The 25,632-nt window shown below is 55.6% G+C and overlaps 1 protein-coding gene across 36 annotated transcripts in view; it reads right to left on the bottom strand.

The window, feature by feature from the left end:
- The window catches only part of MYO18A (myosin XVIIIA), a 104,404-nt gene that overhangs the window by 25,090 nt on the left and 53,682 nt on the right, over positions 1 to 25,632 (bottom strand). For 24 of the 36 annotated variants that reach the window (XM_035300896.3, XM_054256158.2, XM_054256156.2 and 21 more), the window contains 21 exons: positions 23,557 to 23,644; positions 23,253 to 23,359; positions 22,954 to 23,130; positions 22,402 to 22,615; positions 22,025 to 22,167; positions 20,737 to 20,837; positions 19,698 to 19,761; positions 19,359 to 19,503; positions 17,820 to 17,831; positions 17,070 to 17,246; positions 16,757 to 16,847; positions 16,303 to 16,495; positions 15,398 to 15,484; positions 13,122 to 13,263; positions 12,826 to 12,985; positions 11,850 to 12,036; positions 11,276 to 11,519; positions 8,068 to 8,177; positions 4,898 to 4,963; positions 987 to 1,115; positions 179 to 322 (listed from right to left, as the gene is read on the bottom strand). In XM_035300896.3, the coding sequence (XP_035156787.3) occupies positions 179 to 322; positions 987 to 1,115; positions 4,898 to 4,963; positions 8,068 to 8,177; positions 11,276 to 11,519; positions 11,850 to 12,036; positions 12,826 to 12,985; positions 13,122 to 13,263; positions 15,398 to 15,484; positions 16,303 to 16,495; positions 16,757 to 16,847; positions 17,070 to 17,246; positions 17,820 to 17,831; positions 19,359 to 19,503; positions 19,698 to 19,761; positions 20,737 to 20,837; positions 22,025 to 22,167; positions 22,402 to 22,615; positions 22,954 to 23,130; positions 23,253 to 23,359; positions 23,557 to 23,644 (2,781 nt within the window). The remainder of the gene's footprint in view (positions 1 to 178; positions 323 to 986; positions 1,116 to 4,897; positions 4,964 to 8,067; positions 8,178 to 11,275; positions 11,520 to 11,849; positions 12,037 to 12,825; positions 12,986 to 13,121; positions 13,264 to 15,397; positions 15,485 to 16,302; positions 16,496 to 16,756; positions 16,848 to 17,069; positions 17,247 to 17,819; positions 17,832 to 19,358; positions 19,504 to 19,697; positions 19,762 to 20,736; positions 20,838 to 22,024; positions 22,168 to 22,401; positions 22,616 to 22,953; positions 23,131 to 23,252; positions 23,360 to 23,556; positions 23,645 to 25,632) is intronic. The other 12 variants (XM_035300897.3, XM_078373943.1, XM_078373945.1 and 9 more) reach the window with 1 other exon arrangement.

Genomic DNA, 25,632 nt, shown 5'->3' with positions numbered 1-25,632 from the left:
TTGATCATAAGAGGCTGCCCAGGGGCTCAGGCAGCACCCCAGAGGGACATCTTCTGTTTGATGGGCACACTTCAAGGATGCCAGCTTTCTGGACTAAACGAAGAAGTGCTTAGAAGCCCAAGATAAACTGGCAAGGCTCTTCCCTCTCAGAGACTTGCCCTCCCAGGCTGTCACATACGTCTTTGTTCCGGATCTGCTCCTCTGACAGCTGTACTTCGATGAGGGGCCTCACTGTGGTAAAGAGCTTCCACCAGGGCCAATCCTTCACCCCTTTGTTCTTCTTGATGTTCTTCTGTACACAGCGAATGGCCAGGTCCTGGATCTGCAGGTGAGGTGGGGGTAGCACACAGTGGAGCTCTCAGTCACCCTGGCCAAGCTCGGCCCAGAATCCTCCCTGCCACCAGCATAGGCCCCAGGGCTGCTCCTCTGGCCCCCTGACCCCGTGTCAGATACCTTCCATGCTCCCCCTTGCCCCAGGCTTCCTCCTTCCCTCAGAGTGTGGGTAGCACAGACCCCAACCCTGAGAACACTGCACTGGGCACTAGCCACTCCACCGCCATTAGGAATCGTTTAATCTGCTTTATTTGCTGCCTGATTATTTCCAGTACCCTGGCCTAGCTGTGCTATAAAACCTAATCTTGCTGAAACACAAGAGGCGGCAGTGCTGGCTGTTTTATGGACTTGCTAATAAGAAAAGGAGTCGCTGACACAGCTCCTTAATCTTCATGGAGCAGCCTATGATCCAGAGCCCACCTTTGCCTTGGCGCTGCTTCCCCCTACCCCTCAACAAAGCCCTCCAACCAGGCCCTGTCACTGGGCACACCAGCACACTTGCTGGCACCAGGGAGCTGCCTGTTTCCCACCCTGGCCCAGGGCAGGATGCCCTGGGAGATTCCTGCCTCTTCTTCCCCTTATAGTCTCTACCCCAGGAACTTGGCTGTGCCCATCTAGGCTGGGAGAGGGAGGTGATGTCCCTAGAGCAGCACCTTTCTCTTCTTGAAGTGCTGGCGGGCCAGGTAGCCCCTGCAGGCTGCTTGGAACAGGGTTAGGTTCCTGCTGGTTTGTTCATCCCGCTGCTCCTCTAGCCGTGCCAGGGTGCCCGCCCGGAAGAAAACCTGTGGAAAAGCAGGCTAGGTGAAGGCAGGAGACAGGGCCAGCCCAGCAGAGGAAAGGGAGGGAAGGCGGGGAGCTGGAGAAACAAGCAGGTCAGGGACTGCAGCCCTTGGCTTGGGAAAAGCCTCAAAATCCAATTGTCCAAGAGGAGGGGAGGAGCAGGAAGAGGCCCTGGGAAAGTTGAGGGAGAAGGGACTGGGGAGGTTTGGGCAGGCAAGGAGTAAGATGGGAAATTTAACTTCAAAAAGAGAAAAGGTGAGGGAAGGTAAAGGGAAGATACCTGGGGCAAGGAAGGAAATGGGGCAGTCACCGGTCAAACAGGGAGGGGGCATCCTACCATATCTCTGAGGGCTTCGTTACCCAGGACTGCCAGCAACCCTGTCAGTGCCCCTGTGCCCCCAGCCCACCGCAGGGCCCAACCTGTGCTCCAGCCCCCTCTGACTCCCAACTGCTGGGATCAGGTGAAGTGGATGCTGGCAGATGTCTGTGTGAGAAGCCGCACTGAGTAGCAGCGTGCAGAGGAAGAGTGGGGAGAGCAGGAAGGGGGTGGTGGGAGGCTCCTGCCTTCTCCTCCCGCTCCCTGCTAGTCTTATTTCAGACGGTTTCCTCTTTCATGTGCCACCCCGCAACACACACCCAGGTTTCACCTTTTCATGAAGAAGCCAGTGAGGTGGGCGGGGGTTGGCCCAGCCGAAGGACCTGTCATACAGGTTTGGGGGCTGGAGGGCAGGCATGTGCGGAACCAGCTGGGCGCCCCCACACCGGGCCTTTCCTTATACTCTGCGCTGCTCTGAGACAGGGCTTGGTAAAATTTGTCACATACCACAAAGAGGAGTGTGTGTGAAACTGGAAGGGTTAGGCGAAAAAAATGACTCTGTATCCATGAGAGTGGGCACAGACACCTATGTATATGCCTACCTCCATCTGGCACAGAACACAGAAAATTTCTTTTTGTAGGGAAAAGAGAAGATGTGAACATGATGGGAAACACAGGTTACATAAATGCACTCAGAGCCAACAGGCACAGTAACCCAAGGCCCCCTTCAGCAAAGATCCAAAGAGAAGGCTTAAACTTTTTGCTGAGAAAGCTCTGCCTCTGGCAACTCCATAGAAACCTGGTCACCTGAGGCTGGGCTTGGAAAAGGCCAGCTCAGTCCTTTGTGACACTTCCCTAAATCCCACCATCGAACATGAGGTCTCCCGTGGGTCTTAGTTTCTACCTGAGGCTCAATTTATTTTCTCTTCTTTAAAGTTTTTTTGAACAGTCTTGCTCTGTCACCCAGGCTGGAGTAAAGTGGTGTGATTATGACTTACTGCAGCCTCAACCTCCCAGGCTTAAGCCATCCTCCCCAGTAGCTGGGACTACAGGTGTGCACCACGGTGCCCAGCTAAGTTTTGTATTTTTTGTAGAGATGGGGTCTCCCTATGTTGCCCACGGTCGTCTTGAACTTTGGGCATCACCTGATCCTCCTGCCTCAGCCTCCCAAAGTGCTGAGATTACAGGTGTGAGCTGTCATGCCTGGCCATTCAATTTCTTTCTCTTTTTCTTTTTCTTTTTTGGAGACAGTCTCGCTCTGTTGCCAGACTGGAGTGCAGTGGTGCAATCTCTGCTCACTGTAACCTTTGCCTCCTGGGTTTGAATGATTCTCATGCCTCTGCCTCCTGAGTAGCTGGAGACTACAGGCAGCCATCACCATGCCCAGCTAATTTTTTGTATTTCAGTGGAGACAGGGTTTTACCATGTTGCCCATGGTGGTCTCAAACTCCTGAGCTCAGGCCATCCACCCACCTTGGCCTCTCAAAGTGCTAGGACTGTAGGCATGAGCCACCACGCCTGGCCCCCAGCTGCTTAATTTCATATAATGTGCAAGCCCGGAATCCCACTGGGGGTAAAGAATATCCAGGTTCCATGGGGGGGACAGAAAATGCGCTTGGTTAGGTCCCATAGCCACCTGCCCAGAGCAGAACTGAGGTGCCGGAGCTGGGGGTGGAGAATGGCCCAGAGACACAGTGAGAAGAGAAAGAATGGTCTAGAGGCCAAAGAAGCAAGCTTCAAATCTCTCTTGAACATCTGTGGGGTTAAGGGTCCTTTTGGGTATGGGGTGAAAGCTCAGAACCATCTCTTCCCCAAAATACACATTCATACAAATTTTATCATGTCAGGAGGCTCTGATTCCCCCAAAGTCCTTATTGAAACTCTCAGGGTCCCATGACTCAGATGAAGATCCCCTCCTCTCTGAAGCAATGTGACGCATGTGGAATCCTTGCTCACGAGTCAGTGTTAACCAGAGCCTAGATGACCTGAGCTTTCTTTCCCAAACTAGATGTGAGCAGGTGCCCAATGTTGGCCCAGCTCTGCCCTGGAGTAACACTGGGCCCTGGGGCTTGCCTGCCTCAGCTGGGCACCTGGCATGGCTCAGGATGACAGAAGGTCTGAGATAGTAGCTGGGAAGAGAATCAGCCTGCACAGGCCCTTTCCTGCCGGAGATAGGCCTGGGAACCCAGGCATAGGCTGGAGAAGGTGCCATCCCCAATGGCAGCCAGCAGCAGCTCAGCCTGCTTGAGAGGCAGGAACCTGGAGGGAAAGACCAGTGTGAGTGGACCCTGGGACAGACCCTGCGGCTGAAGCAAACCCCTGATTGCAGATGGCTTAAAGCAGCAAGGGGAAGGGAACAGACAGAGAGAAAAGAGCTGAGCCAGACACAGAGATAGACAAAGCAGTGACACAAACCAGAAAATGACACAGAAAGAGGATGGGACACAAAGATACAGAGAACAAAGAGAGAAACAGAAAAACACAGAACCAGAAACCAAGCAATAGAGACCAGCAGGGACGGCTGGGGCCAAAGGGAAAGCCAGGGACAACAGAAGCGGAGATGGGAAGATGCAGACACAGAGATGGAAGTGAATGACAGGGAGGGTGGGAGGAGCCAGGAAAGTGACTCAACATGCAGGCCCAAGAGGAGGACCAAGGACACAGGACAAGTGAGACTCAAACCTCTGCAAGTACCTCCTTCCCCTGCACACACCCCATGGGGCCCCGTGACTCAGAGTTCCTTCCCTCTCTACCAGCAGAAACGGCTCCAGAACCCCCACTGGCCTCCCTTCCACTCTGGCCCAGGGGCGCATATGCAGATGCTGCCTGTCCAGGGTTCCCAGGCTTGAAAGAGAGGGGTGTGCAGGGCTCCCTGCCCGTGGGAGGAATGCTCAGCTGACCCTTTGGTGAGGAGTGACGTGGCAGACTGGCACCCAGGGGTGGGTGTGCCTGCCTTTTACGCGAGGCGTTCCATTCAGATGGTGAATTCGGCCTGTAGGCAGGTGATGGTGGCATAGTCTTACCATGTCCTGCTTACCCTCTGGAACCCAGAAGCCCCAGACAACTCTCCACAGGGGCTCTATCCATGGCCTTCCCGTCTCTTCCAGCCCACATCCTCTTGGTCCAGCCCTCCTGACTCCCCACACCAGGAACTGAGCCAAGTTCAGGGCCACCTTCCACCCACTCTCTCCCGACATTACAGAGGCGTTCCTGGGACTGAACAAGCCAGTCATCCAGAAGGAAGGAAAGCCAGTTTGCTGCATCTGAAACCTCTAGCTCCCTGGCCCCTGGCCCCAAAGGGGGCATCCCCTGAGTGGCAGGGCGGGGTGGAGCTGGTGGCAAGACTCAGAGGGACACCAGGAGACTGGTGATGTCTGGCTGAGCAGGGAGAACAGGAGGAGCGGGCCAGCCACCTGACAGGGGGCGCTGGAGAGTAAGGCCCGATTGCCCTCCTTCGGGGCAACTCACCCGGCTCAGGCCCATGCAGCAGCTGCTCTTCTCCAGATCCAAGCACTCCAGCAGCTCCTCCACTGCCTGTGGAGAAAGGCCTCTGTCAGCCCGCGTGGGCCACCCCTCGCCATGCAGGGCTTCCTCCAGGCCCTCAGCCCTTTCCCTCCCTCCTCCTAGATAATCTGTTCTTCATGCACTTGGGTGGGCTTCCTCAGTGTCAGGCCCTGGGTTGGACTCTGGGGACACAGAGATGACAACAAGAGGAATGAACCATCTTGCTGGGGAGCAAGACCAGTGAACTAGTGCAGTACCCAGAGGAGGCGGCACCTATGTCAGACCAGGGCATGTGCAAGGCACCTCAGATGGGTCCTGTTTGTGTGAGAAATTTCAATGCAAGTGAGAATGAGCTGGACAAAGTAGAGGATAGGGCATTTCAGGGAGAGGAATCAGCATATGCAAAGGCCTAGGAGCACAAGACAGCAAAACACACTGAGGAAACTCCAAGTCACTCATCGGAACTGGGATGGGGTGTGGGTAGTTAAGGTGCAGCTAGAGAGGGGCAGGAGCTGAAGCAGGTGGAGCCCTGTGTGCTTAGGGGGTCTCTGGAGAGTCATCTCAGGGATGGGCATGACCAGGTCTGCACTGGTAGAGATCTCACTGGCAAATGGGTAGATGGATGGAGACCCACCCCACTTAGGCAGTAATCCACAGGAAGGGAATAAAACCTGGCCCAAGGGGAAAAGAGGAGGAGAGCACACAGCAGGTGTTAAGGAGACAGAGCCTTGCCGGATACAGAGGGAAGGTATGTAAGGAGAAATCTAGAGCTATACTGAGATTTCCGATTTATGTAACTAAGCAGATAATGGTGCCATTCCCTAAAGTAGGGAATATAAGAGAAAGAGGCAGCTTGGGAGGAGGAAGAATGGGTTTGGTTTGAATAAGCCAAGTCTGAGATGCCATAAGGCATAGGGGTAGAGAAGTCTAGAAGGCAGCCAGATAGAAATGCATGTCTGGAGCTCAGGAGAGAGGCCTGGGCTAGAGGTATTGATTTGGGAGTCATCAATATTTAAGCAGTAATTGAAATGATGAGTGTGAATGAGGTTGCCCAGGAAGAGGGCGCAGAATAGAAAATATATATGGAAAAGGAGAGAGTTCTGAGAAAGAGACATCTTTATTTCAGGGGCAAGTGGAAAAAGAGGAGCTCAGAGGGAGTGAGAACAGAGTCAAGGGGGAATCAGGAGTGGCAGCAGAGGCCCAGCAGAGAATGTCTCAGAAAGAATGGAGCCCCGTGCTGCTAAGAATTCAAGTAACAAAGGGATAGAAAAGTGCTCCTTGGCTCTGGCAATATGGAAGGTGTAGGGGATGAGAAGATAGGTGCCAGGGCCTCAGGGAGGGGGATCAGGCAGCCATGGGCAGTGGGGGCAGCAGGAAAAAAGCCCAGAGTAGGCGGGAGGCAGAGCACAGTCCAGGGGGACAATGACACAGGTGACAGAAGCTCCCTCCAGAGATCAAGGCCTGCAGGGTTTGTGGGGAGCTTCTCCATGGAGGGAAAAGAGCCAGGAGAGGAGACACCAGAGGAAATAGAGATAGAAGTGAGTTGACACTGATGGGATGGGTCTCTGTGGAGACCCAAGGAAATAGACTCCAAGGCACAGCAGCAAGGAACTGGATGAGAGGAGGACCCTCTCCCACCAAGACAGAAGGGGCACAGGAAGATGAAGGCCAAGGGAGGTTTGCAGGAGGCAGAAGAAGCAGCTGGAGCCTGATGTCCTGAGATCTGGTCCTGGGTATCTGCTGGAAGGTGAGCTTGGAAGGTGGGGTGGGGAGGATTTGAGGAGAAAGATGGAGAATGGAACAGCAAATAGGAAGCCTGCAGTCATGGCCAGATAAGGAAGGGACATCTAGAAGACTTGCTGGTCCCCCTGAGGGCCCACCAAAGGCTGAAGACCATGAACCTGTAGGAAGTCAAGTCCACAAAGTTGTATAATTTTCTCTCACCACCCTTGGGAGCCCAGAGCTAGGACTGTAGACACCCAAAGGCTGGCACTTCAGGGTGGGAGTTTGGCAGGCCAGGAGCTGTGGGAGGCTCAGGAGGGCTGAGGGCAATGGAGGCTGAGTGACTGGAGAGTGAACCATGGAAAAGGGGAGAACTGACAGAGAAATGGAGTGCAATCCAGAAATGAGAGGTCCTGATGGAGCCAGAGAGCGGGTGTCCTGAGGGGAAGAGGGGAGTGGGACCAGAAGGCAGGAGGCTACGATCAGAGAAAACCACGCTGGAATTTCAGATTTCGGAGGTGAGGCATTTCCAGGGCTGATAAGGTGCTGGTGTAGCCACAGGTGAGAAGCTGGAATGGAGGCTGAGGGCCCATGAGAAGGGGGCGTGGGATGGGCATCTACATCCACACAAGGTTGCTCAGGCCACCGGCAGGCCAGAGGATGGAAGGAGGGGCTTCCGGGCCCCCTCCATGAATACAGGTCTTTAAGTTGAGGGTGGAGGGGCGGAGGGCACACACAGAGACAGCCTGGGCACTCTGTGGGCTTCCTGTCCCATTCTGCAGCATCCCTCCTTTTAGGGAAGCCATCCTAAGGTCTGAGGTGCTTTCAGAGTCAGGCTCGGTGCCTGAGGCCTGAGCACAGTGAGGGAGGGGCTCCTTTGCTCCTGGAGCCCTGTGACTGTCTGAGGGGCTGCCTCTGGGGTTCAGGGTGATGGCCCAAACTGGCAGGGACACCCCTTCTGCAGCCACGCATTCACCAACCAGGGCCGGCAAAGGGCCTGGCAGCCTGTGTTCACCCTGGTACCACAGAGGTCTCGCCATACCCACCTTCCATCTAGGAGGAATGCTCACCCAGCACTGGATGGCTTCCTGCCTCAGGAACCAATCCCTGTTCATGGGGCTCCCAAATCACTAATTCTCATCTGTCCCCAGTGGGTCCAGGCCCTGCTTGCTCCTGGATGACCGTCTAGCTCACCAGCGAGCAGACGCCCCCAGTTCAGGCTTCCAAGGAGAGGTGGCTCTTCTCCAGCTCCTAGGGTCCAGGCCCCAGGCCATAGCTGGGTGCTTCCAAAACCGGGAGCCCCTGACAGGGCCAAATGGGGTCTCCAGGGAAGGGAGGGCAGATGAGTCTGGAAAGGGCAGCTGCTTGAGGGGCCTGGGCAGAGGGAGAGGGATCTGGGAACCTGGACCTACCCGCCTTTCATCCACCACGATGTAGTTACGCCCGTGTTTCTTGGTCAGGTGCGGGGCCAGGACATCAAAGCGGCGGCGGAACTCAGAAAACACCATGTGGTCAGGGTAACCTAGAGAGAACGGCCCAGAGCCGGGCCTGTCAACGCTGCCTGCTCCGAGCACACCCCAGTAGCCACTGGAAGAGTGGAGAGGAAGCCAGTGGAGAGTCACCGAAGGGGAAGAAACTGAAGGGGGTGGGAAGCCTGTGGTTGAGGCAGGCCTGGAAAGGAGAGCAGAGAAGGGGAAGGCAGGGAAGGAGGAAGAGGAGGCCAGGAGGAATCAGGCCTTCTCCACAGGGGGACAGGAAGGCTTGAAAAAGGAACAGGCTCCTTCAGAGGGAAGCAAGCTCCTAGTCAGTGAGGTGTGCAAATGGCAGGTTGTGGGGCAGCTGACCAGCTGGGAGGAAGCATTCCCAAGATGCTTTCTAGCTCTCCAAATCTATGCCTCAGTGATAACCCAGACAGAATGACGTCTTATAGTCTTAAAAAAAAAAAAATAGGCCAGGTGCGGTAGCTCATGCCTGTAATCCCAGCACTTTGGGAGGTCAAGACAGAAAACAAAAATTAGCCAGGCATGGTGGTGTGCACCTGTAGTTCCAGCTGCTCAGGAGGCCAAGGCAGAAGAATTGCTTGAACCCAGGAGACAGACGTTGCAGTGAGCCGAGATCGTGCCACTGGACTCCATCCTGGGCAACAGAGCAAGACTCCACCTCAAAAAAAAAAAAAAAAAAAAGCCAAACAAAAATTAGCCAGGTGTGGTGTCGCACACCTGTAACTCCTGCTACTCGGGAGGCTAAGGCAGGAGAATCATTTGAAACCAGGAGGCAGAGGTAGCAGTGAGCTGAGATGGCACCACTGCACTCCAGCCTGGACAAAAAAAGCAAGAGTCCAGTCTCAAAAAAACAAGACACCAGGCCAGGTGTGGTGGCTCATGCCTGTAATCCCAGCACTTTGGGAGGCCAAGGTGGGAGAATCACTTGAGGTCAGGAATTCAAGACCAGTCTGGCCAGCATGGTGAAACTTGGTCTCTACTAAAAATACAAAAAAAATAGCTGGGTATGATGGTGCATGCCTATAGTCTCAGCTACTCGGGAGGCTGAGGCAGAAGAATTGCTTGAACCCAAGAGGCAGAGGCGGCAGTGAGTCAATATCGCACCACTGCACTCCAGCCTGTGAGACAGAGCAAGACTCTGTCTCAAAAAAATAAATAAATAAAAGGCACCACAGAGTAACTGAGAGGAAACGTGCCTGGGCTAGGCCCTGGCCCTCCCTCTTAGGATCATGTGACCTTAGGCCAATCACTCAACCTCTCTGAGCCTCCGTTTCTTCACCTTTAAATGGTGCCCTAGTACTACATGCTAGTCATGGAGAGTAAATGAGAAACCAGTAAAAAGCACAGTGTGACTCACTTGCTGGGTATTTAATAAACACTCCTTTCCTTTCCTCCATCCACTGAAGCAGGACATCAGAAAGGCTGCCCTCCCCGCCTGCACCCTGACCTTGAGTCCTAGGCCAGGTGACCAAAAAGACTTGTAGTTCTCTTTCCCTGAAGAGTGTCTGGGCTTCAGGTCAGGAGAGGTGTGAGGTGGCTTTTGGCTTGGAGCAAGGTCAGAGCAGTGGCTAGCAGGAGATGACAAGTCACCTCGATCTTACCAGAGCCCAGGGTAGAGGGCGACGAACACCACTCCCACAGAATCACATAATTTCAAACTGGAAAGGGATCTTAAACCAGATCCGACTCATCTTTCAGACCCAGAAACGGAGCAACTGGCTTGGTCAAGGTTACAAAGGCTGCCGCCGGGGGCAGAACTGGCTTCCAAACCTGGGCTCCTGATAACCAGCCAGGGGCTCGCTCCACAGCAGTGCTGGGCTAGCTGACTCTGGGAAACCCTCCAGCTGGGAGGTGAGGCTGATGCATGTGCCTGATAATTGAAACAGGAGGCGGGGGCTGCTGAGGGGCCAAGACAAAGTGAGCTATTGATTGTATCTGAATTGCAATTAAATTGATGGGCCAGGATAGCAGGTCTGGACGCCTGGCATCTTAATTAATCATCAGTGCTATCGTCGGTGGCTGGGGGCCGGGTGAGGGAGGGGGGCCTGCTGCTGCCGGCCTCATCGATCTGCTTGTTTGAGTAAAGCACATTGATTTTGGTTCAGAGCGGTAACAATCTGGTTTTGAAATAATAAACACCAACTCCATATCAAGACATGGGGACAGATCGATGATTTATTTAGAGCAGGGCAGGGAGCCGGTTTCCTGGCTTGGGCTGCTAAGGAAAAGTGACGGTGCCCATGGGAAAATCTGAAGGGGACCTGGCTGTGGGGAGGTGGGGGTGGGACCCTACCTGCTTTTCTAGTGAAGGAGATAAACAGCAGAAACCCAGCAACTCATAACTTGTCAGGCAAAAAATAAAAGCAAACAAAAAATAACCTACTTGAGAGACATGAGACATGACTCTACAGCCAGCCTGCCTAGTCAAATCCTGCTCTGCCACTCAGGAGCTGAGTGACCTTGGGCAAGATAGTTAACCTCTCTGAGCCTCAGTCTCCTCATCTGGAATGATAGCAGCATCTACCTCGTGAGGTTGTTGAGGATTAAATGAGGAATGTGTGGGAAGAGCTTCGAATGGTGAGTGCGCGGTAAATGGTCTAAGGACGCTAAGTAACCACTATTACTATCATCCTCTGTGTCTCCTCCTCTAGATGGGTCCATAAAAAGAGTCTGTCTGACCTTTCTTAGGAATTTTAAGTACTTCAGAAAGATTTAGCACCTCATTTCTCACTGGGCAGATGGCTCCGAAAGGCCACCGGGTTTGCTGCTGTGGGCAAAGTTGAGCTGTTCAAACTGGGGACATGGGGAGATAGGAGGCTCTGGACAAATGACAAGGAGTGGGGTGGAGCAGGGGTGGGGGAGTAAAGAGAACTGAATATGGAAGGGAGAGGAGGAGGCAGCGACTCTGCAGGATGGAAAAAAATGGAGAAAGGAAGGGGCTGTGGGCTGGGAGAGACAAGGAGAGATCAGAGCAGAAAGGAGTGTAAGGAAAGAGACAAAGGCCAGCCCTAAGGCAGGAGCAGCCCCACCGTGGCCCACGGGTCCCAGGCAGGAGGCTGCGCCGGGCAGGCCAGCTCTGGAAAAGAGAGCCAGGAGTTGAGAGGGAAGGAAGCCCCACCTTGGCGGTACATGCGCATGGCATCAAGCAGGCGGGAGCCGCGGAGCTGGGTGCGGAGCAGGGGCACATCCAGCTGCAGGAGGCCAGCCTCGCAGTGGTCTCCAGAGGGCAGGTCCAGCTCACTGCTGCTGCTGACTCGGCGCGAGGAGGCAGATCGGGGCTCTCCGGCCCAACCCTCAGCCACGGGCAGGAAGCAATGGACGAAATGCAGCTTTGACTTCTTGATGGTGTCAATGAGGGCGTCCTGCCAAGGGGAAGGGACCGCCCTCAGTGGGCCCTGATGGCCCATGCCCAGGAGAACAGGGACTGGTGCCAGCATCTCCACTGCTCACAGGGTAGCAGGGGTCCCAGCACCAGCCAGGGCATGCTAAGCCTGGACAACTCTGCCCTCGCCAGGCCTGGGTGGCCACTCACAGGCAGCAGCACTGAAAAGAAGACCCCACCAGTAGCCACTGAGTCACAGTGGGATGCTGAGTGGGCACCAGATGGCCTCAGTGTGCTCGGAGTCCCCAGGCCTGCCTGCCAGGAGTAAGAGTCCCCAGGCCTGCCCGCTGGGGCCTGGGCTGGCACTTACCACCTGCAGCTTAATCTGGATGCACAGTGACTTCTTTTTGACAGCCGCCATGCCCGTGGTAAAGGTCTTCCGCATGCTGGTGGCCCGGCGCAGTGCCAGCTGTGAGCCGCCCTCCAGGCCTGCAATGGAGCCTGAGAGCACCGTGGCACTGCCTGCGCGGCCCAGAAACAGGTTGCTGATGATTTTTCTGCCAGAGGTGGGAGAACAAGGGAGGAAAAGGAGTCACCTCAATGGAGCAGAAGAGACTACTCCTCCCACAAGGCCCCAGGGCACCAAACAGTCCCATTCAGCCACATCCAGGGGCCTGGCTACCTGACTGTATGTCCCATACCCTACCGAGAAACAAACTGGAGAAACTTTCAAACAGTAAGGAAAGAAAGTGGGAGGTAGGCAGAAGCCAAGGGATGGACAGGAATTGAACAGAGGGGAGTGACCTACTCATCTATTTCTCCCTCAGCAGGGAGGGCAGAGGTGTGGAAGGGCTTCCAATGTGACAGGAGGGGTTAGGGTTCAACATCTTCTAACACATGATATAATTTACTTATTACGTTTCCTGTTTATTATCTGTCTCTCCCACTAGAATGTAAATTCCACAGGGGCAGGGAGTTCAGTTTTGTTCACTATTATCTGCCAAGTACCTGTTGCAGGGTGGATGCCCACTAACTATCTTCTGAATAAGTGAGTGGATGACAGGGCCTGTGGGGCAGAGGGTTTCAAAGGCTGCTCCTGCCTTCTTTGACTGTGGGGTGTTCTTTAAATTTAAACCATGGCTCTCCTACCAGGTCTGCCTCCCCCCTCTACTCCAGGAGCCCTCTCCAGTTCCTCAAGGCCAAGTGCCCGGGGCCATTGCCTCTCAGGAATAAAGGCCATCTACTTTGCTAGTGAGGGGCCTTCTGAGACAACTCCAGGAGGAGGGAACCCCAAAACCAAAACAGTCCTGGGGACAGGACAGGGGCAGATGGAGTGGTGGTCTTACTTCTGGGAGTCTTGCAGGAGCCGGGGGGCATTCTGGGTGGCTGGGTTCTGCTTGGTGTAGTTCAGCCAGCCAATCACATTGTACTCTACCCAGTTGGTGCCATGGCTGTGGCCCAGGAGAAAATGGTGTGGTTTGCTGCTGCGCAGAAGAGGGCTTTGGCCTGGGGGTAAGAGAAGCAAGATTCAGGTTGTCGGGCAGGGCCCAAGCACAAAGTGGGTGGGCCCCAGGGAGTGCCACCTGGCTCCACCTGAGTGTAAGAGGAAGCAGAGGAGCTACCCTCTAGGGATGCCACCTACCTTTTTTGTCACCTTCCTGGGGGCCATAATAGGAGAAAAGGCGCTCCAGGAGGGCATCCTCGCTGGCCCCTGGCACCAGGGCCTCCTCTTCCAATAGCCAGAGCAGGCCCCTCGCCTCGTCTGTGCGGGCCAGTGAGCGGACCTACAGAGAAGGAGCAATCCCTCCTTGTTATATGGAGCTGCGGGAAAGGGGCCAGGGTCCTTGGGCCCAAACACACTCTACAGAATGCTACACACATGCACCCTTGCACGCACGCACATGCCGCAGCTCCTGCTGCTCACTGCTGACATCTTGTGGAGGAGGCGGGCATTCCAGGGAAAGGGGAGCCGAGAAATGGAGCGGAGGGAAGCTCACAGCAAAAGAGGACGCTTATCGCTCTGGTCCAAAGTCACCAAAGACTACAGCCTTCCTGCTGGCCCAAGCCTGTGCCCTGAGTCCCTCCTCCACCCTTGTCCCCTCAGAGGTCACAAGGGGCTTGGGTGAGTCCTGTACTGCTCTCACTCCTTGGCAGTGGGATAAAGTCTGGAAGGCCCTGAGCACAAGGCTTGGCCCTATGGAAGCTGTTAGTGAGTGATGGCTGTGGGCTTAATCCTGGTCCCCGAGAGGAGAGAACCCAGAGAGGGCTCAGACGGCTGCCAGGATCACTGCAGGGTATAAACTCAAGGGCCAAAAGCATAAGACAGGTGACTTAATGGATGTGGCAGCCAAACCTGGTGGAAGCTGGGATGAGCTAGAGAGCAGGTGTCCCTGTCTAAAGAGAACCACCTCCACTGAGCTGCAGACATCTGCTGTCCTGGAAGAACACTGGCCTGGCACTGATAAACTCTCTGGTTCTTCAAGAGAAGGTAGAAATATACAAAATTCTGATTTTTAATATCCCATGAAGGCCAAACAAACTAGGCCTGTGGCCACATCTGGCCTCAAAGTGCCTTTTCTATGGAGTTCCCACATCTTCCTCAGGCAGAAAGGAAGGAACCTTCCCTACACCCTATTCTGGCCTGGCCTTTAGGGACCAGAGGAAAAAAGAAGCGAGAAAAAGAGCCATTTTTCATCTCTTTGACCCCAGCTGCCTGCATCTCCTCCCCACAGATGCCCAAGGGAGTTGGCGTGATTACCAGAAGGAAGCAGAACATGGCCAAAGGGCAGGGCAACTCTGGCAGCTGGTGCTGAGTAGCGGGAACAAGCAATGAAGCCATCAGATGGGGAGACAGGCTTGGCACCAAGGCCCCTTCCCAGGGGTGCAGCTGCCCCACGCCAGGGCACAGTAGTCAGAGGAGACCACAGGAGACAAAGGAGGGCTGAGCTCTTCCCACACGCTGCCTGACCCCTGCTGCTCATGAGTCTCACATGCTGACGTTCCCCCTCTCCCAGGAACTACAACAGCTCTGAGTGAGGCCACCACAGGAGCTCAGGTGTCAGGAAAAGAAAATCCACTTCCCCAGGGAGATGCGGTGCTTGGGCACTTTAAACATCTGTCCCTGGGGCATACTCACTCCCTCCCAGGCCCCACCATGTATGCAAGCCAAACAGGGCCTTATGGCAGAGAAGAGGGAGGGAGAGGCAGGAATGAAAGCAGAGGAGGGAGATGGGCAGCCTCACAAAATGCCGGTTCTCCAACAGAGCACCTTATGCAATTCCCCAATGGAGGACAAGCACTAAATGCCAAGTGTTCGCAAGGCCAGCCAGTCCCCCACCGAGTGCCAAGGTGCCCAAGACACTAGCACAAAGGGTGACAAAGCCTGCCCCCAGGGTTGAGGGGCAAGGGTTCAAACCCATGACAGCCCTCCAGAGGGCACTGTACAGCTTAGCACTGTCTCCGCTGGGAGTGGGAGGCTGGCTCCTGGCCCTGCTCTGTTAGGTTGCACCAGTCCTCTTCTTGGAGACAATGGGAGGGAATGCCTTTGTCCTTGGGGTCTGTGCCCTCACCACTTGGGACTGGTTACCAGGGCTCCTGGCAGACGCACTGGTGGTTCAGCCAGTCACCAGCTGGGGCCTGAGCCTCAGATGCTAAGAAATGAGATATGCTTTCCTGCCCGGCTGGGACACCTGTGGGCTGTGGCTCCCCAGGGCACCAGGGCAGAAGAAAATGCCACCTTCCTGGCCAGACTGCCTGAGTGCTGAGAGGCAGAGCCCCAGCTCCACAGAGTAGTTGGTGTCTGGGCATGACTGCTGGACCTTCCCTCAGCCCACAGTGGCACCCCCAGCAGCAGCTCAGATGGGGAGAGGGGTGAGTAACGAGAGGAAAGGCTGCCCAGACCCTCTCTGGAGCTCCTACCAGGGACTGATGGGAGGCCTGGTCCACAGCAGCCACAGAGTCATCCGTGGGGGGCTCCAAGTCATCAAACGCCAGCTCAATGTTCTCCTGGGAAGGAAGGCCGAGCAATACTGAGCATGAGGGTCATGTTGGGGGTACAGCCCTATGAGTGGCTGAGGGGTTCCTGAGGCCAGCAAGGCCAAGCTCCTGTGCCTGCAGGTGCTCCCACCATCATCCCAAATGAAACTGCTCCCAAGGCAACTCACTATATTTTTTTGTACAGCTAAAATTCTAAGAACCTCTTTTTAACCTAAGCCAGAGTCACATTCTCCTGTTACTCACATCAGTTGATTAGACAACGCAGAGTAAGCCCACTCTCAATTTCACACAATCATCCTTGAACACTTGAAGACAAATGCCATTTTCCTTCTGAATCCTCTTTCACCCCAAATAAATATCCTGACAATTCACTCAACTCACTTTCAGATGAGGCAGGATTTCCAGTTCTCATCCCATCTGGGACACTCTTTTTATGGAAGGCACTAAGCCATCACCCGGCATCTCACAGATCAGGGAAGGGAGACGGGAAGGCCAGGCCCAGACACACTTGGAGCAGGAATCATACAGTGGCAATCACCAGGCTGGGGCGGTGCCTCAAAAGAGGGCAAGGGCAGCCTCCTGAGGGCCCTCAATGCATCCACAGCTTCTTGGAGAGTAAACTCTCCACAAAGTGAGAACACAGCCAAAGCCAGAGGCCAGGGACAAGGGGGCTAGGAATGACTCCTGCTCTGGAGAGCACAGGAGGACAGAAACAGAGTAAGGAGTGGGGAAGGGGTGCCTTCTGCATCCACAAATGCCCTTCTGAGGGTGCCAAGGCCAGAAGCTGAGGCTGGGTGGGGCCCAGGGGGCCCAGGTCCGAGAGCTACCTCCTTGTATCTTTCTAGCTCCTGCACGAAGGTGTGCTCGTGGAAGAGCCTCTGCAGCCGGTCCTGGGCGTAGTTGTGGCACAGCTCCTCAAAGGAGGCTCCACGAGCTGACCCACCCTGCTCAGGGTTCTGGAAGCCCGGGGTGTCCACAATCATCATGGAGCAGAGCGAGTGCTGGCTGGACTTGAGAGCCCTGGATAGGGACAGCCTGGGTCAGAGCCCCGCTGGTTGGTCCCTGGCACCAGGCAGCCCTGCCCTACCCAAGCCTGACCTCCACCCCTGCCCAGGTCCCCAGGAACCTGGTTGGGAGGGAGTGCCGGCCTAGCTCATGGCCCCCATGAGACAGTGAGCCCCTGCTGGAGGAGGCTAGCTCTGCCTCAGCCAACCAGACACAAAGGCATCAACTCCACCTCTGCCAAAGCAGGAAACGCCCTGGGTCCCGCCTGGCACTCACCTGTTTACCAGGGAGACGAGAAGGGTGAAGAGCTCGCTGTAGAGGCCAGCCGCCATCCCCTCGAGGCACTCCAGCGCACTCAGTTTCGGGCCTGTGGGACAGGGGGAGCAGCGCTATCTTCTGCTCCCCAGGGTTCCCCACCTGGGTATGCCCCTGAACTGCCCAGGGCCCAGTCAGCAGGGGGCCTGGGGTGGGGCTTCTGCCACTGACAGAGCATCTGTTCACTCCAGGAGTCCCCTCTAGCCCCAGGGATGGCAGCAAGCCCCGGATGAGGCCTCCTGCTCACAATCACCAGCCAAGGGGCAGAGAGTACCTGTCCCATTTCCCGGGCTGCTCTCCTCAGGGCCCTGGCGGAAGGAGGTGGAGCGCTGCAGAGTGCCAGCCTTGTGCTGGTGCTTGAAGATGGCTGAGGACAGCTCCTCCAGGCTGCAGCCCAGCAGGTACGCCGCCTTCTGGGCCCACTCATGGCGGGCAAACTGCTTTCGCCCAGCTGTAGGGTAAAAAAAGGGATCTCGCATCCTAGGTGTTTTTCCTTAGGCCAGCTGATGACTGCATCTTCTGGAGGCAAAAATCAGCCCAGATGATACCTGATGAGCTTCAGACAGAACAGGGGCAGCTAGCAGTGGCTAGCACTTCCTGTGTTCCGTGGGGATAAAGAGAATGAGCAGGTCCTAAAGGGGAGGTAACTCCACATGCTACCACCAGAGGGCAAGAAGCCAGCTGCAAAAATCTCTTTTCAGAGGGCTCAGCTCCAGGGGTGCCCAACTAGGGGAAGGGCAGAGTCAGAGGACAAACCAGCCACCTGGGATGGGCACAAGAAACCCATGTGCCTGTGAAGGATTTATCTTGAGAGAGAACTCCCCATTCCCTAGGTGCATTAGAACCCTCCCTCTTGCCCCCTGGCATCTGCCTGTGGAGACCACAAACACCCTCTAATAGCCCAACAGTGGGGAGGCAAAAAAGCCGCAGGGGAAAGGGAACAGCCCGCACAGACATATGCGCCTCAGCCAACATGTGTCTAATCATGCCAATTAGGGAAAGCTAACAAGAAACAAGGTTTTACCTTCAGTAGCTTCTGTAAGGCAAAGGACCAGCATGCAGCATGCAAAGAAAAACAGTGTGTTAGCAAACAGTCATCAACGGAGCTTGCTGTCTTGGAGGGTCCGTGGGGCGGGGAGTTGTGAGGATGAGCAGGCAAGAAAACACAACCACAGTCAGACTTGGGACACACGCACACACACACAGTCTCCAGGGAGTAGGCTTGTGGGTGTAATCACACTGACACATACAGAAAGAGACCTGTAAAGACATTTGTGCAGCACCCCCCCCCCAAAAAAAAAAACACTGGAAGCTCTGAGGTGCTAACAGACTTTGCTCCACAAGGTCCCTGTGCTGACACCTGCCTGTGGTTGGGGCTGGGTAGGTTAGAGGAAAGCCAGGCTTTTTACCGCTTCAGAGTGAAGCCACTTCCCTCAAGACACAGCCATGTGCCTGCCTGCCTGCCCGCCCATCCTCCAGTCTTGAGACAACTTCTCTAACACAGAGCCTGGCTCCTCCTGGGCAGGGATGCCACCTCCTGGGGTCACACAGAGCCTCAAGACCAGGCATCCGTTCCGCCAGGCACCTACCACCCACCAGGGCTTTCTCACTCCAGCTGAGCAGCCTGGGACCCTTCACAGGGGTACAAAGCCAAAGCCCAAGGTGCTGTTCAGTGCCAGCATCCCCTTTCCCTAAACTGGAGGAAAAAGGGGTGAAGAGGATTGTCACCCTCCAATGTAAGTCATCTTGGAGGATGGAGCAGAGCTCTTCCAAGCAAAGCCAACTCCCCAAGCGCAAGTGCCTTGGCTGCAGTCCATTCGTTACTTCGGTGACTGCTGCCCTCTGGTGGCAGCCACCCTGACATGCAAGAGGAAGAGACGCAGCTACCCAACCAGTGGAGAGAAGGGAAGAGGAGGACTGGGGAAAACTGGTCACGGGAGGTCCCAGGAAGCAAGCGCACCCTACCCCACCCCATGGAGGGCATCCTGAGAGGTTCCAGAATCCAGATCCAAAAGAGGCAGGAGAACCAGCTACTCCTGGGACTCCAAGACAACCCACAGCCTGCAGGCTCTCCTTCCACTCTCAACCCCGGGGCTTCTCCCCAGACCAGTCCTCTCCACAGTGATAGAACAAGCCCAGCCCCTAGAAAGTCTTGGGCAAGCACCAAGACAGGGCATGGTGTCCCCTACACCCCAGGGCAGGGCCGAAGTCAGTTACCCTCTTGCTCCTCTGGGGCCTCTGTCAGGAAGGGAACAAGGAGGAGAGTTATTCCAGGGAGGCTGCCCTGCCTTAGTACCCTTCTTGTCCCTCAGCCTCCAAACCCCCAGCCCTCCATGCATCCTCATGGTACCCCCCGGCATGGACAGCTAAGTCCAGGCCTCGGGCCATCACTGGCAAAGACACTTCTTGGGCCTTCTGCTCTGATGTGGGGAGCTGAGAAGCAAAAGAGGGGTATCTCAGAATGGCTGAGTCTATCCTGGGCCAGAATAAACTGGCAGTGGGCAGGGTTCCTAGGAAGTCTCCCAGGGGATAGGCCAGTTTGCTGGGACCCACTGCAGGTTACCTTTGGTGGCTCCTGCAGCCCCCAGGTGGTAGATGGCAGCCAGAATGAGCCAGCAGGCCTTCTGTTCATCGGGGGAGATGCTCAGCACCTTCATGGCCGCCTGCAGCTTACTAAACTGCTGAGCTGCCTTCTGTTTTTCCTCAGGCTGTAGAGACAGATGACCTCAAAGGACTGTCCCTCCCAGCACACCCCACAGGCTGGGCCCTCAGGGAGGGTGAGGCTTGGGTAGAGCCAGCAGCCGGAGTGAGCTGGGCTCCCACTATTCCCACGGGATGCTTGGAGGTTTCTCCTACCCACCAAGGCTCAGGGCTGCCAACCCAGACCCCACGGACCCCTCACCTTGGCCAGTGGCACAATCCCAAACACACTGTTCTCTGCCAAGTGGTTGAGGTGGAGCTCTGTCCTAGGGGTACAAATGAGGCATCAGCATGGCCAAGGCCATTTCCCTCCCAGGGTGGAGAGAGACAGACAGCTTCCAGACTCCAAGTTCTGTCTGCCCATCACGCCATGATCCCCGACTGGCAGGCCAGCTGCCGCGCTTTCCTAACTGGCCTGGAAGCCTGGTCAGAGCACCGTTCTCCCGAGGACAGGTCACCAGACATGCCCTGCTGAGAGGATGCAGCCAGGCCCTCAGAACAGAGCAGGGGACCTGCCCAAAGGGCGAGTCCAGCCAAGGCAGAGACCATGCCCATGCCCTCAGTTAGAAGGGCTAAAGAGAACAATGGCCTGGGGCTGCCGACACAGCCTCATCATATATCTCCTTTCAGTGAACACACATGCCAAGTCTGAAGGTCTGAGGGGAAGAGCATGGCAGAGGCAGCCAACATGGGCCAGGAAGGGCCAGCCTGGAGGGCACTGGAAAAGGCATGGGCTTTTGGACCCAGTGTGGACTCAAATTCTAGCTCAGCCCCCTAACAGCCAGGAGAAGCGGGTGGCATTGCCATTCATGATGGTGGGGCTGTTCCCAAAGGCTTCCAGGAAGGTGTACAGAGCCTGCCACTTCTCCACTGCAGAAAACAAGCCCAAGTGAACTCCCCAGCCACTGGCACCTCAGTGTGCTTTGCTTTCCAGAACTGGCTTCATGGGTAACGGGGCTCCTAGCTAGGCCCTGGAAACACTGAAGGGCTGGCTGTTCCCCTCCCTTATAGCTGGGCCCCAGTACCTGGGAGCAGGGAGTTCCTGACAGGCAGGGGCTATGTCTAATTCATATCACTGTCCCTGGGACCTCGCTCAGAGCCTAGCACGTAGCAGACATGCAGTGACCAAACAGTGCAAGATGCGATCAGGTGGCTTTAACTGAGGATGCAGTCAAGGCCCAGGAGCCCAGTCAGTGGGCTGGAGCTCAGAGCACCCTTGTGCACCCTCTGACCCATCTCACCTGAGGGTGCCATCCCCACAGGCCAGCAGGTAGTAGAAGACGTTGAATGTGGCTTCATTGGCTGGGCGCCGAGCCACACGCAGCTTCTCCAGAAGCATTGTCTGTGGGACAGCATGGAGGTGTGGGTAAGGTAACGAGGGTAGTGCCAGATTGAGTTTCTCCCACCCCACATCAGCACATCAGAAGGAATCAAGCCCACAGTCCTCTAAGCCCTGGGGAACAAGCAACTGCATTTTGTGATTTTTTAGATTTGAGATGGAGTCTCACTCCACCACCCAGGCTGGACTGCAATGGTGCTCTGAATGCAATCTCGGCTCACTGCAACCTCTGCCTCCTGGGTTCAAGTTATTCTCCTGCCTTGGCCTCCCAAGTAGCTGGGATTACAGGCACATGCACCACCACACCAGGTTGATTTTTGTATTTTTAGTAGAGATGGGGTCAGGCTGGTCTTGAACTCCTGACCTCAGGTGATCTGCCTGCCTCAGCCTCCCAAAGTGCTGGGATTAAAGGCATAAGCCACCTTTCCCAAACCTGCATCTTTTTAAAAAAAATTTTTTTTAGATACAGTCTCGCTCCATTGCTCAGTCTGGAGTGTAGTGGTACAATCACAGCTTGCTGCAGCCTCAATCTCCCAGGCTCAAGTGATCCTCCAATTTCAGCCTCCCAAGTAGCTGGGACCACAGGCATGTGCTACCACATCTGGCTCAATTAATTAAGCAGCTACATCTTATTCCCAAGGTGCTCAACGAGATACCAGATCCCTCTAGGATCAAATAGGGGACAGAAACCAGAACAAGGTGGAAGAAGACAGGCCCAGCTCCTCTCCCAAAGGGGCTCTGCTGCTCTGCCTAGCCTGCAGGCACCTGCCTTCTGGAAGTGGGAGCTTGTGGGGATGTATTTAGTAGGGGAGGGAATCAGCCTTGGCTAGGCATTACTTTCTGACAAGCCACTCCTCTGCTAGGTGAAATCGGTCTGAGAGAAGCCCTGAGCATGAATCTCAGAAAGTGGGCGTGAGGCTGGGGCCCGTCAGTAGGCTGAGGACAACCCCAGGATTGGAAGGGCAAAGGGAACTGGGCAGAAAGCTGGGCCGGGCCTCATACAGGGCAGGAGGCACAGAGGGCAGAAAGGTGATGCCTGCGGGCAGCACAGGCCAACCCTGCCCAGGTCTGGGTCAATTTTGTTGAGGTAAAATTCCAGGAAAATGAGGCACAGGAGAAAGCCTCATTTCTAGGTCATGAAATCCTGTGGCCTATCTCCTCCTACCCCAAGTCCTGGGCAGCACTCTCACCTGAATGGAGGCTGAGGCCACCTGGCCAGCTTGGTCAAAGTCCAGGGAGAGGATCTGGGAGAAGCGGGTGGCATTGCCGTTCATGATGGTGGGGCTGTTCCCAAAGGCTTCCAGGAGGGTATACAGAGCCTGCCACTTCTCCACTGCAGAATACAGGCCCAAGGGGACATCAGGAAAGCCAGGGGTAGCTTATCCCCCAGCTAGGAGCTCCAGAGGCATGAAGGCTTGGGGCCACTCAGACCAGAACTGCCCATGGACAGAGGGGTTTTGGGGGAATGGAAAGGCCAGGGAGAAAAAGAGCTGGCAACTCAGTGGGTGCTCTCTCCTCACTCCCCTCCTCACCCCACTCTCACTTTTCTCTGTTGTCCTTGCCTCACCAGAAAACACCTTGTTCCCGCTGACGCCCGCGATGGTGGCCAGGTACTGCACCAGATGCTGGCAGCTGGTGGTCTTGCCACTGCCACTACTGCCCAGAAGGACGATCGACTGGTCCTGGCGGCTCATCAGCATGGCCCGGTATGCGGTCTGGGCCACAGCATAGATGTGGGGTGCCATATCCTCCCGCCGACACCCCTTGAACATGTGCATCACCTTAGGCGGACAGCGGGGGGAGAGAAAAGGTTGGCTCTTAGCTGTTCCCATTTAGACACTCCTTACCCCCAAGGTCCATATCTTTCTGGATTTTCCCTCCTGTAGTGCCCAGGGATTCCGAGGCTGAGGCCAAGGCCATGCATGGAATTGCAGACACTAAGTCCTTGACGCCATCAAAGGCGGTGGGGAGGTCCTGTCTCCATCTCTTGAAATGATTCCTCCTCCCAGGTCAACTGTGAGAGTGGACAGGAGCCCAGTGGGATGCCACAGGGGAAGGGCAGAGAGCCAGGATGGAGGGTGGGGCCGGGGCCAGTGGGGTAGCCTCAAGGGCACCGCACCTTCTCGGAGTACACAGCAGGGGCCCCACGGGGGCCGAGGACCAGCAGGCTGGGGCCAGCATATGTGTGCAGCAGGCTAGCACCATAGCGCTGGCGCAAGGTGTGCAGGACACTGGACTCATTGAGGTACACCAGTGAGGCCAGATCCTCCAGACGGTCGCAGGAGGGAGCATTAGCCTGTGTGGGAGGACAAACAGGTGGGCACTGGAACAGCAGAGCCCATCTCCGCTGCCAGAGGATGAGTCTGCCCCTCCTAGTGCACTCCTGAGCTTCCTCCCCTCCCCCAGCCCCCTGCCCACCTTCTCCACGTCATCCTCGTCTACATCCAGGATGGCCCCGTCGTGGTCCAGCTTCACACGCACCTTCCCCTCAGGCAAGCCGAGCTCCTCGGATTTGAGCTGACTGGCTGCAGGGGAGGGACAGACAATTGGGATGGGGCTGGGAAGCCTCTGCTACCCGACTTCGGACCTTCTCGGTCCTGCCCTCCTCCTCACTGTATCACTAGCCTCCCCTTGCTCACTGCCCAGACGCAGAAGCCACATCCGCTGCCCAGCCCTGAGACCAGAGAGTCCCAACATGTGTCCCAGACCCTCCAAGACTCACCCAGTGAGAAGCCATCCCTATGGACCAGCCACACCTTCTCTGTCTCATTCCAGGCCTCCTCCGCTGCAATCTGCTCTTCTGTCTTTGCCTATCAGAGAGAGGGAAGAGTAAACAGTCAGGCCCTGCTATGGAAGACAGGGACAAGGATAGCAGGAGAGGGGAGGCAAGTGAGGGAAGGGCTTCAAGATGAGCCACTGGGCGAGGGATGAGTTAGGTGGCAGACACAGGACAAACACAGGGACATCAGAGGTATCTAGGAAAGAGGGTGGGAAAGCCAGGAGGTAGGGGCGGCTCTGATGGAGCCCTGAGGATGGGACAGAGGCTCGGGATCATACCATCAGTGAGGATCTGTCAGGACCAGGACAGAAGGAGCTTGTACCCAGGAGAGAGCAAGCCCCAGGGAAGCAAATCACCAGGTTCTCCCTCAGCTGCCCTCTGCCCCTCCACCCTGCCAAGCCTGGGAGATCCGTGTCCTGAGTCCAAGGCCCTAGACCCCGGCCACAGCTACAGGATATTCCATGCCCAGCTTCTCCCTTCATCCAAATGATAGGGCCTCCTTTGCCAAGCTGGGAGAGGGTATGTCCTCAGACCTGAGAGGGGAGTGTCACCCGGACTTTGCAGCACAGAATGATAGGTGGGCTCGGAGCCCTGGCCTCAGCCCTGGCCCTCCCCTGCAGAGGGTGCTCTATCTGGGCAGGGGGACAGTGCCTAGGTACACACACCAGCCTCCCTGCTCCTCCTCCATGCCACCATCAGCAAAGACCCCTGTCACACAGACCTAGTGGACATGCTGATGCCACACAAGGGCACGAGGCAGTGTGGCCAGAAGTATGGGGGTAGGGGCAGCCCTGTTCTGTCAAGTACAGGGAGAGGCTTGCACATTACAGAGATGGGCACAGGAGTGGCATAGGAGTGGTGTGAAGGAGCTGGGAGGCCTCAGGAGGTCATCAGCTCAGAAATCACCATTCATAGATACTGAAAGAGTATGGGGCTGTCAAACCTGGCACCCTCTAAGGACACTTGAGCTGGGAAGAAACGGTGCCTGGGGAGCTGGGGAAACAGACGAGGGACCCAGGGCCCATCAGGTTCCCCTTGTCGTGTGCAGGTGAAATGGCAAGGTTGTCCCGTGCCCTGGGTGGGGGATGGGCACCACAGTGCCATGGGCCCACCCTCAGGTTAGCCCAAGCCCCTACACTCTTAGAGGGCCCCAGCTGTGAGGCACAATTAGTCTGAGACCCGAGGCCCAGCCGTGGATACTCCCTGGGTCCTGACCCCCTGGGTGAGAAATTAGGAAAAGATAAGAAAACATAAGAAATACGTTCTTTGTCACATTTCTCGGAGCTGAAAGGAGATGGGGGCTCTCCTCCCAGGCTGGCTCCTGGCTTTAGACAAATCCCTCCAGCGCTGGACTGCCCTTCCCCAGCTTGGAGTAAGAGGGCTGGGCTGCACCAGTGGCTCCCAGATCTCTGGGTTTCATGGACACATGAAATAACTCTTTGAATAGGAGGATCACCATGGGGCTGGCAACATTTTGGTATCTTCAGTGAGGACATTAAAAAGGCTAATTCTTTATACTTGCAGAACTATAACTTTATACAAATCATTACAATGTTGTATTTTTTTTTCAAATCATGTAATACAGGGAAGACCTTTGTCTTAATTGGACACCTTCTATGGACCAGGTATTTGGGGAATGATGAAGGTGACATCATAGCCTATAATGAACTCCTTCAGAGCTAATCTGAAAATTGGTTTCTCACATTGGCCAGGAGGTGGAGACAAAGAATGCCTCATCTTCAGGCATGGGCTGGGAAGAGGGCAGGGATTTGGTCTTTTCAGCTTTCTCTATTCAGAGTGAGCAGAATTGAAACACCTAGAACCCAACTAGGCCCCCCATGGGCTCCAGTGGCTGAGAACCATATGCCACATGGGCCCAACTTGAAGAGCAACACTTGGTCTAGATGCTCCCCAAGGGCCTGGCACAGAGCTGCACCATCTCAAGCTCCCAGCATCGCCTCCCCCTGGGGTCCTCCCAGACACAGGGAGGGGAGGGAGCCTGGAGGGGAAAGAGGCCTT

This window comes from Callithrix jacchus, chromosome 5, assembly GCF_049354715.1.
Source record: "Callithrix jacchus isolate 240 chromosome 5, calJac240_pri, whole genome shotgun sequence".
Classification (NCBI taxonomy): Eukaryota; Metazoa; Chordata; class Mammalia; order Primates; family Cebidae; genus Callithrix; species Callithrix jacchus.
Note: the sequence above shows the minus strand (reverse complement) of the source record. Positions and strands in the feature narration are given on the sequence as shown.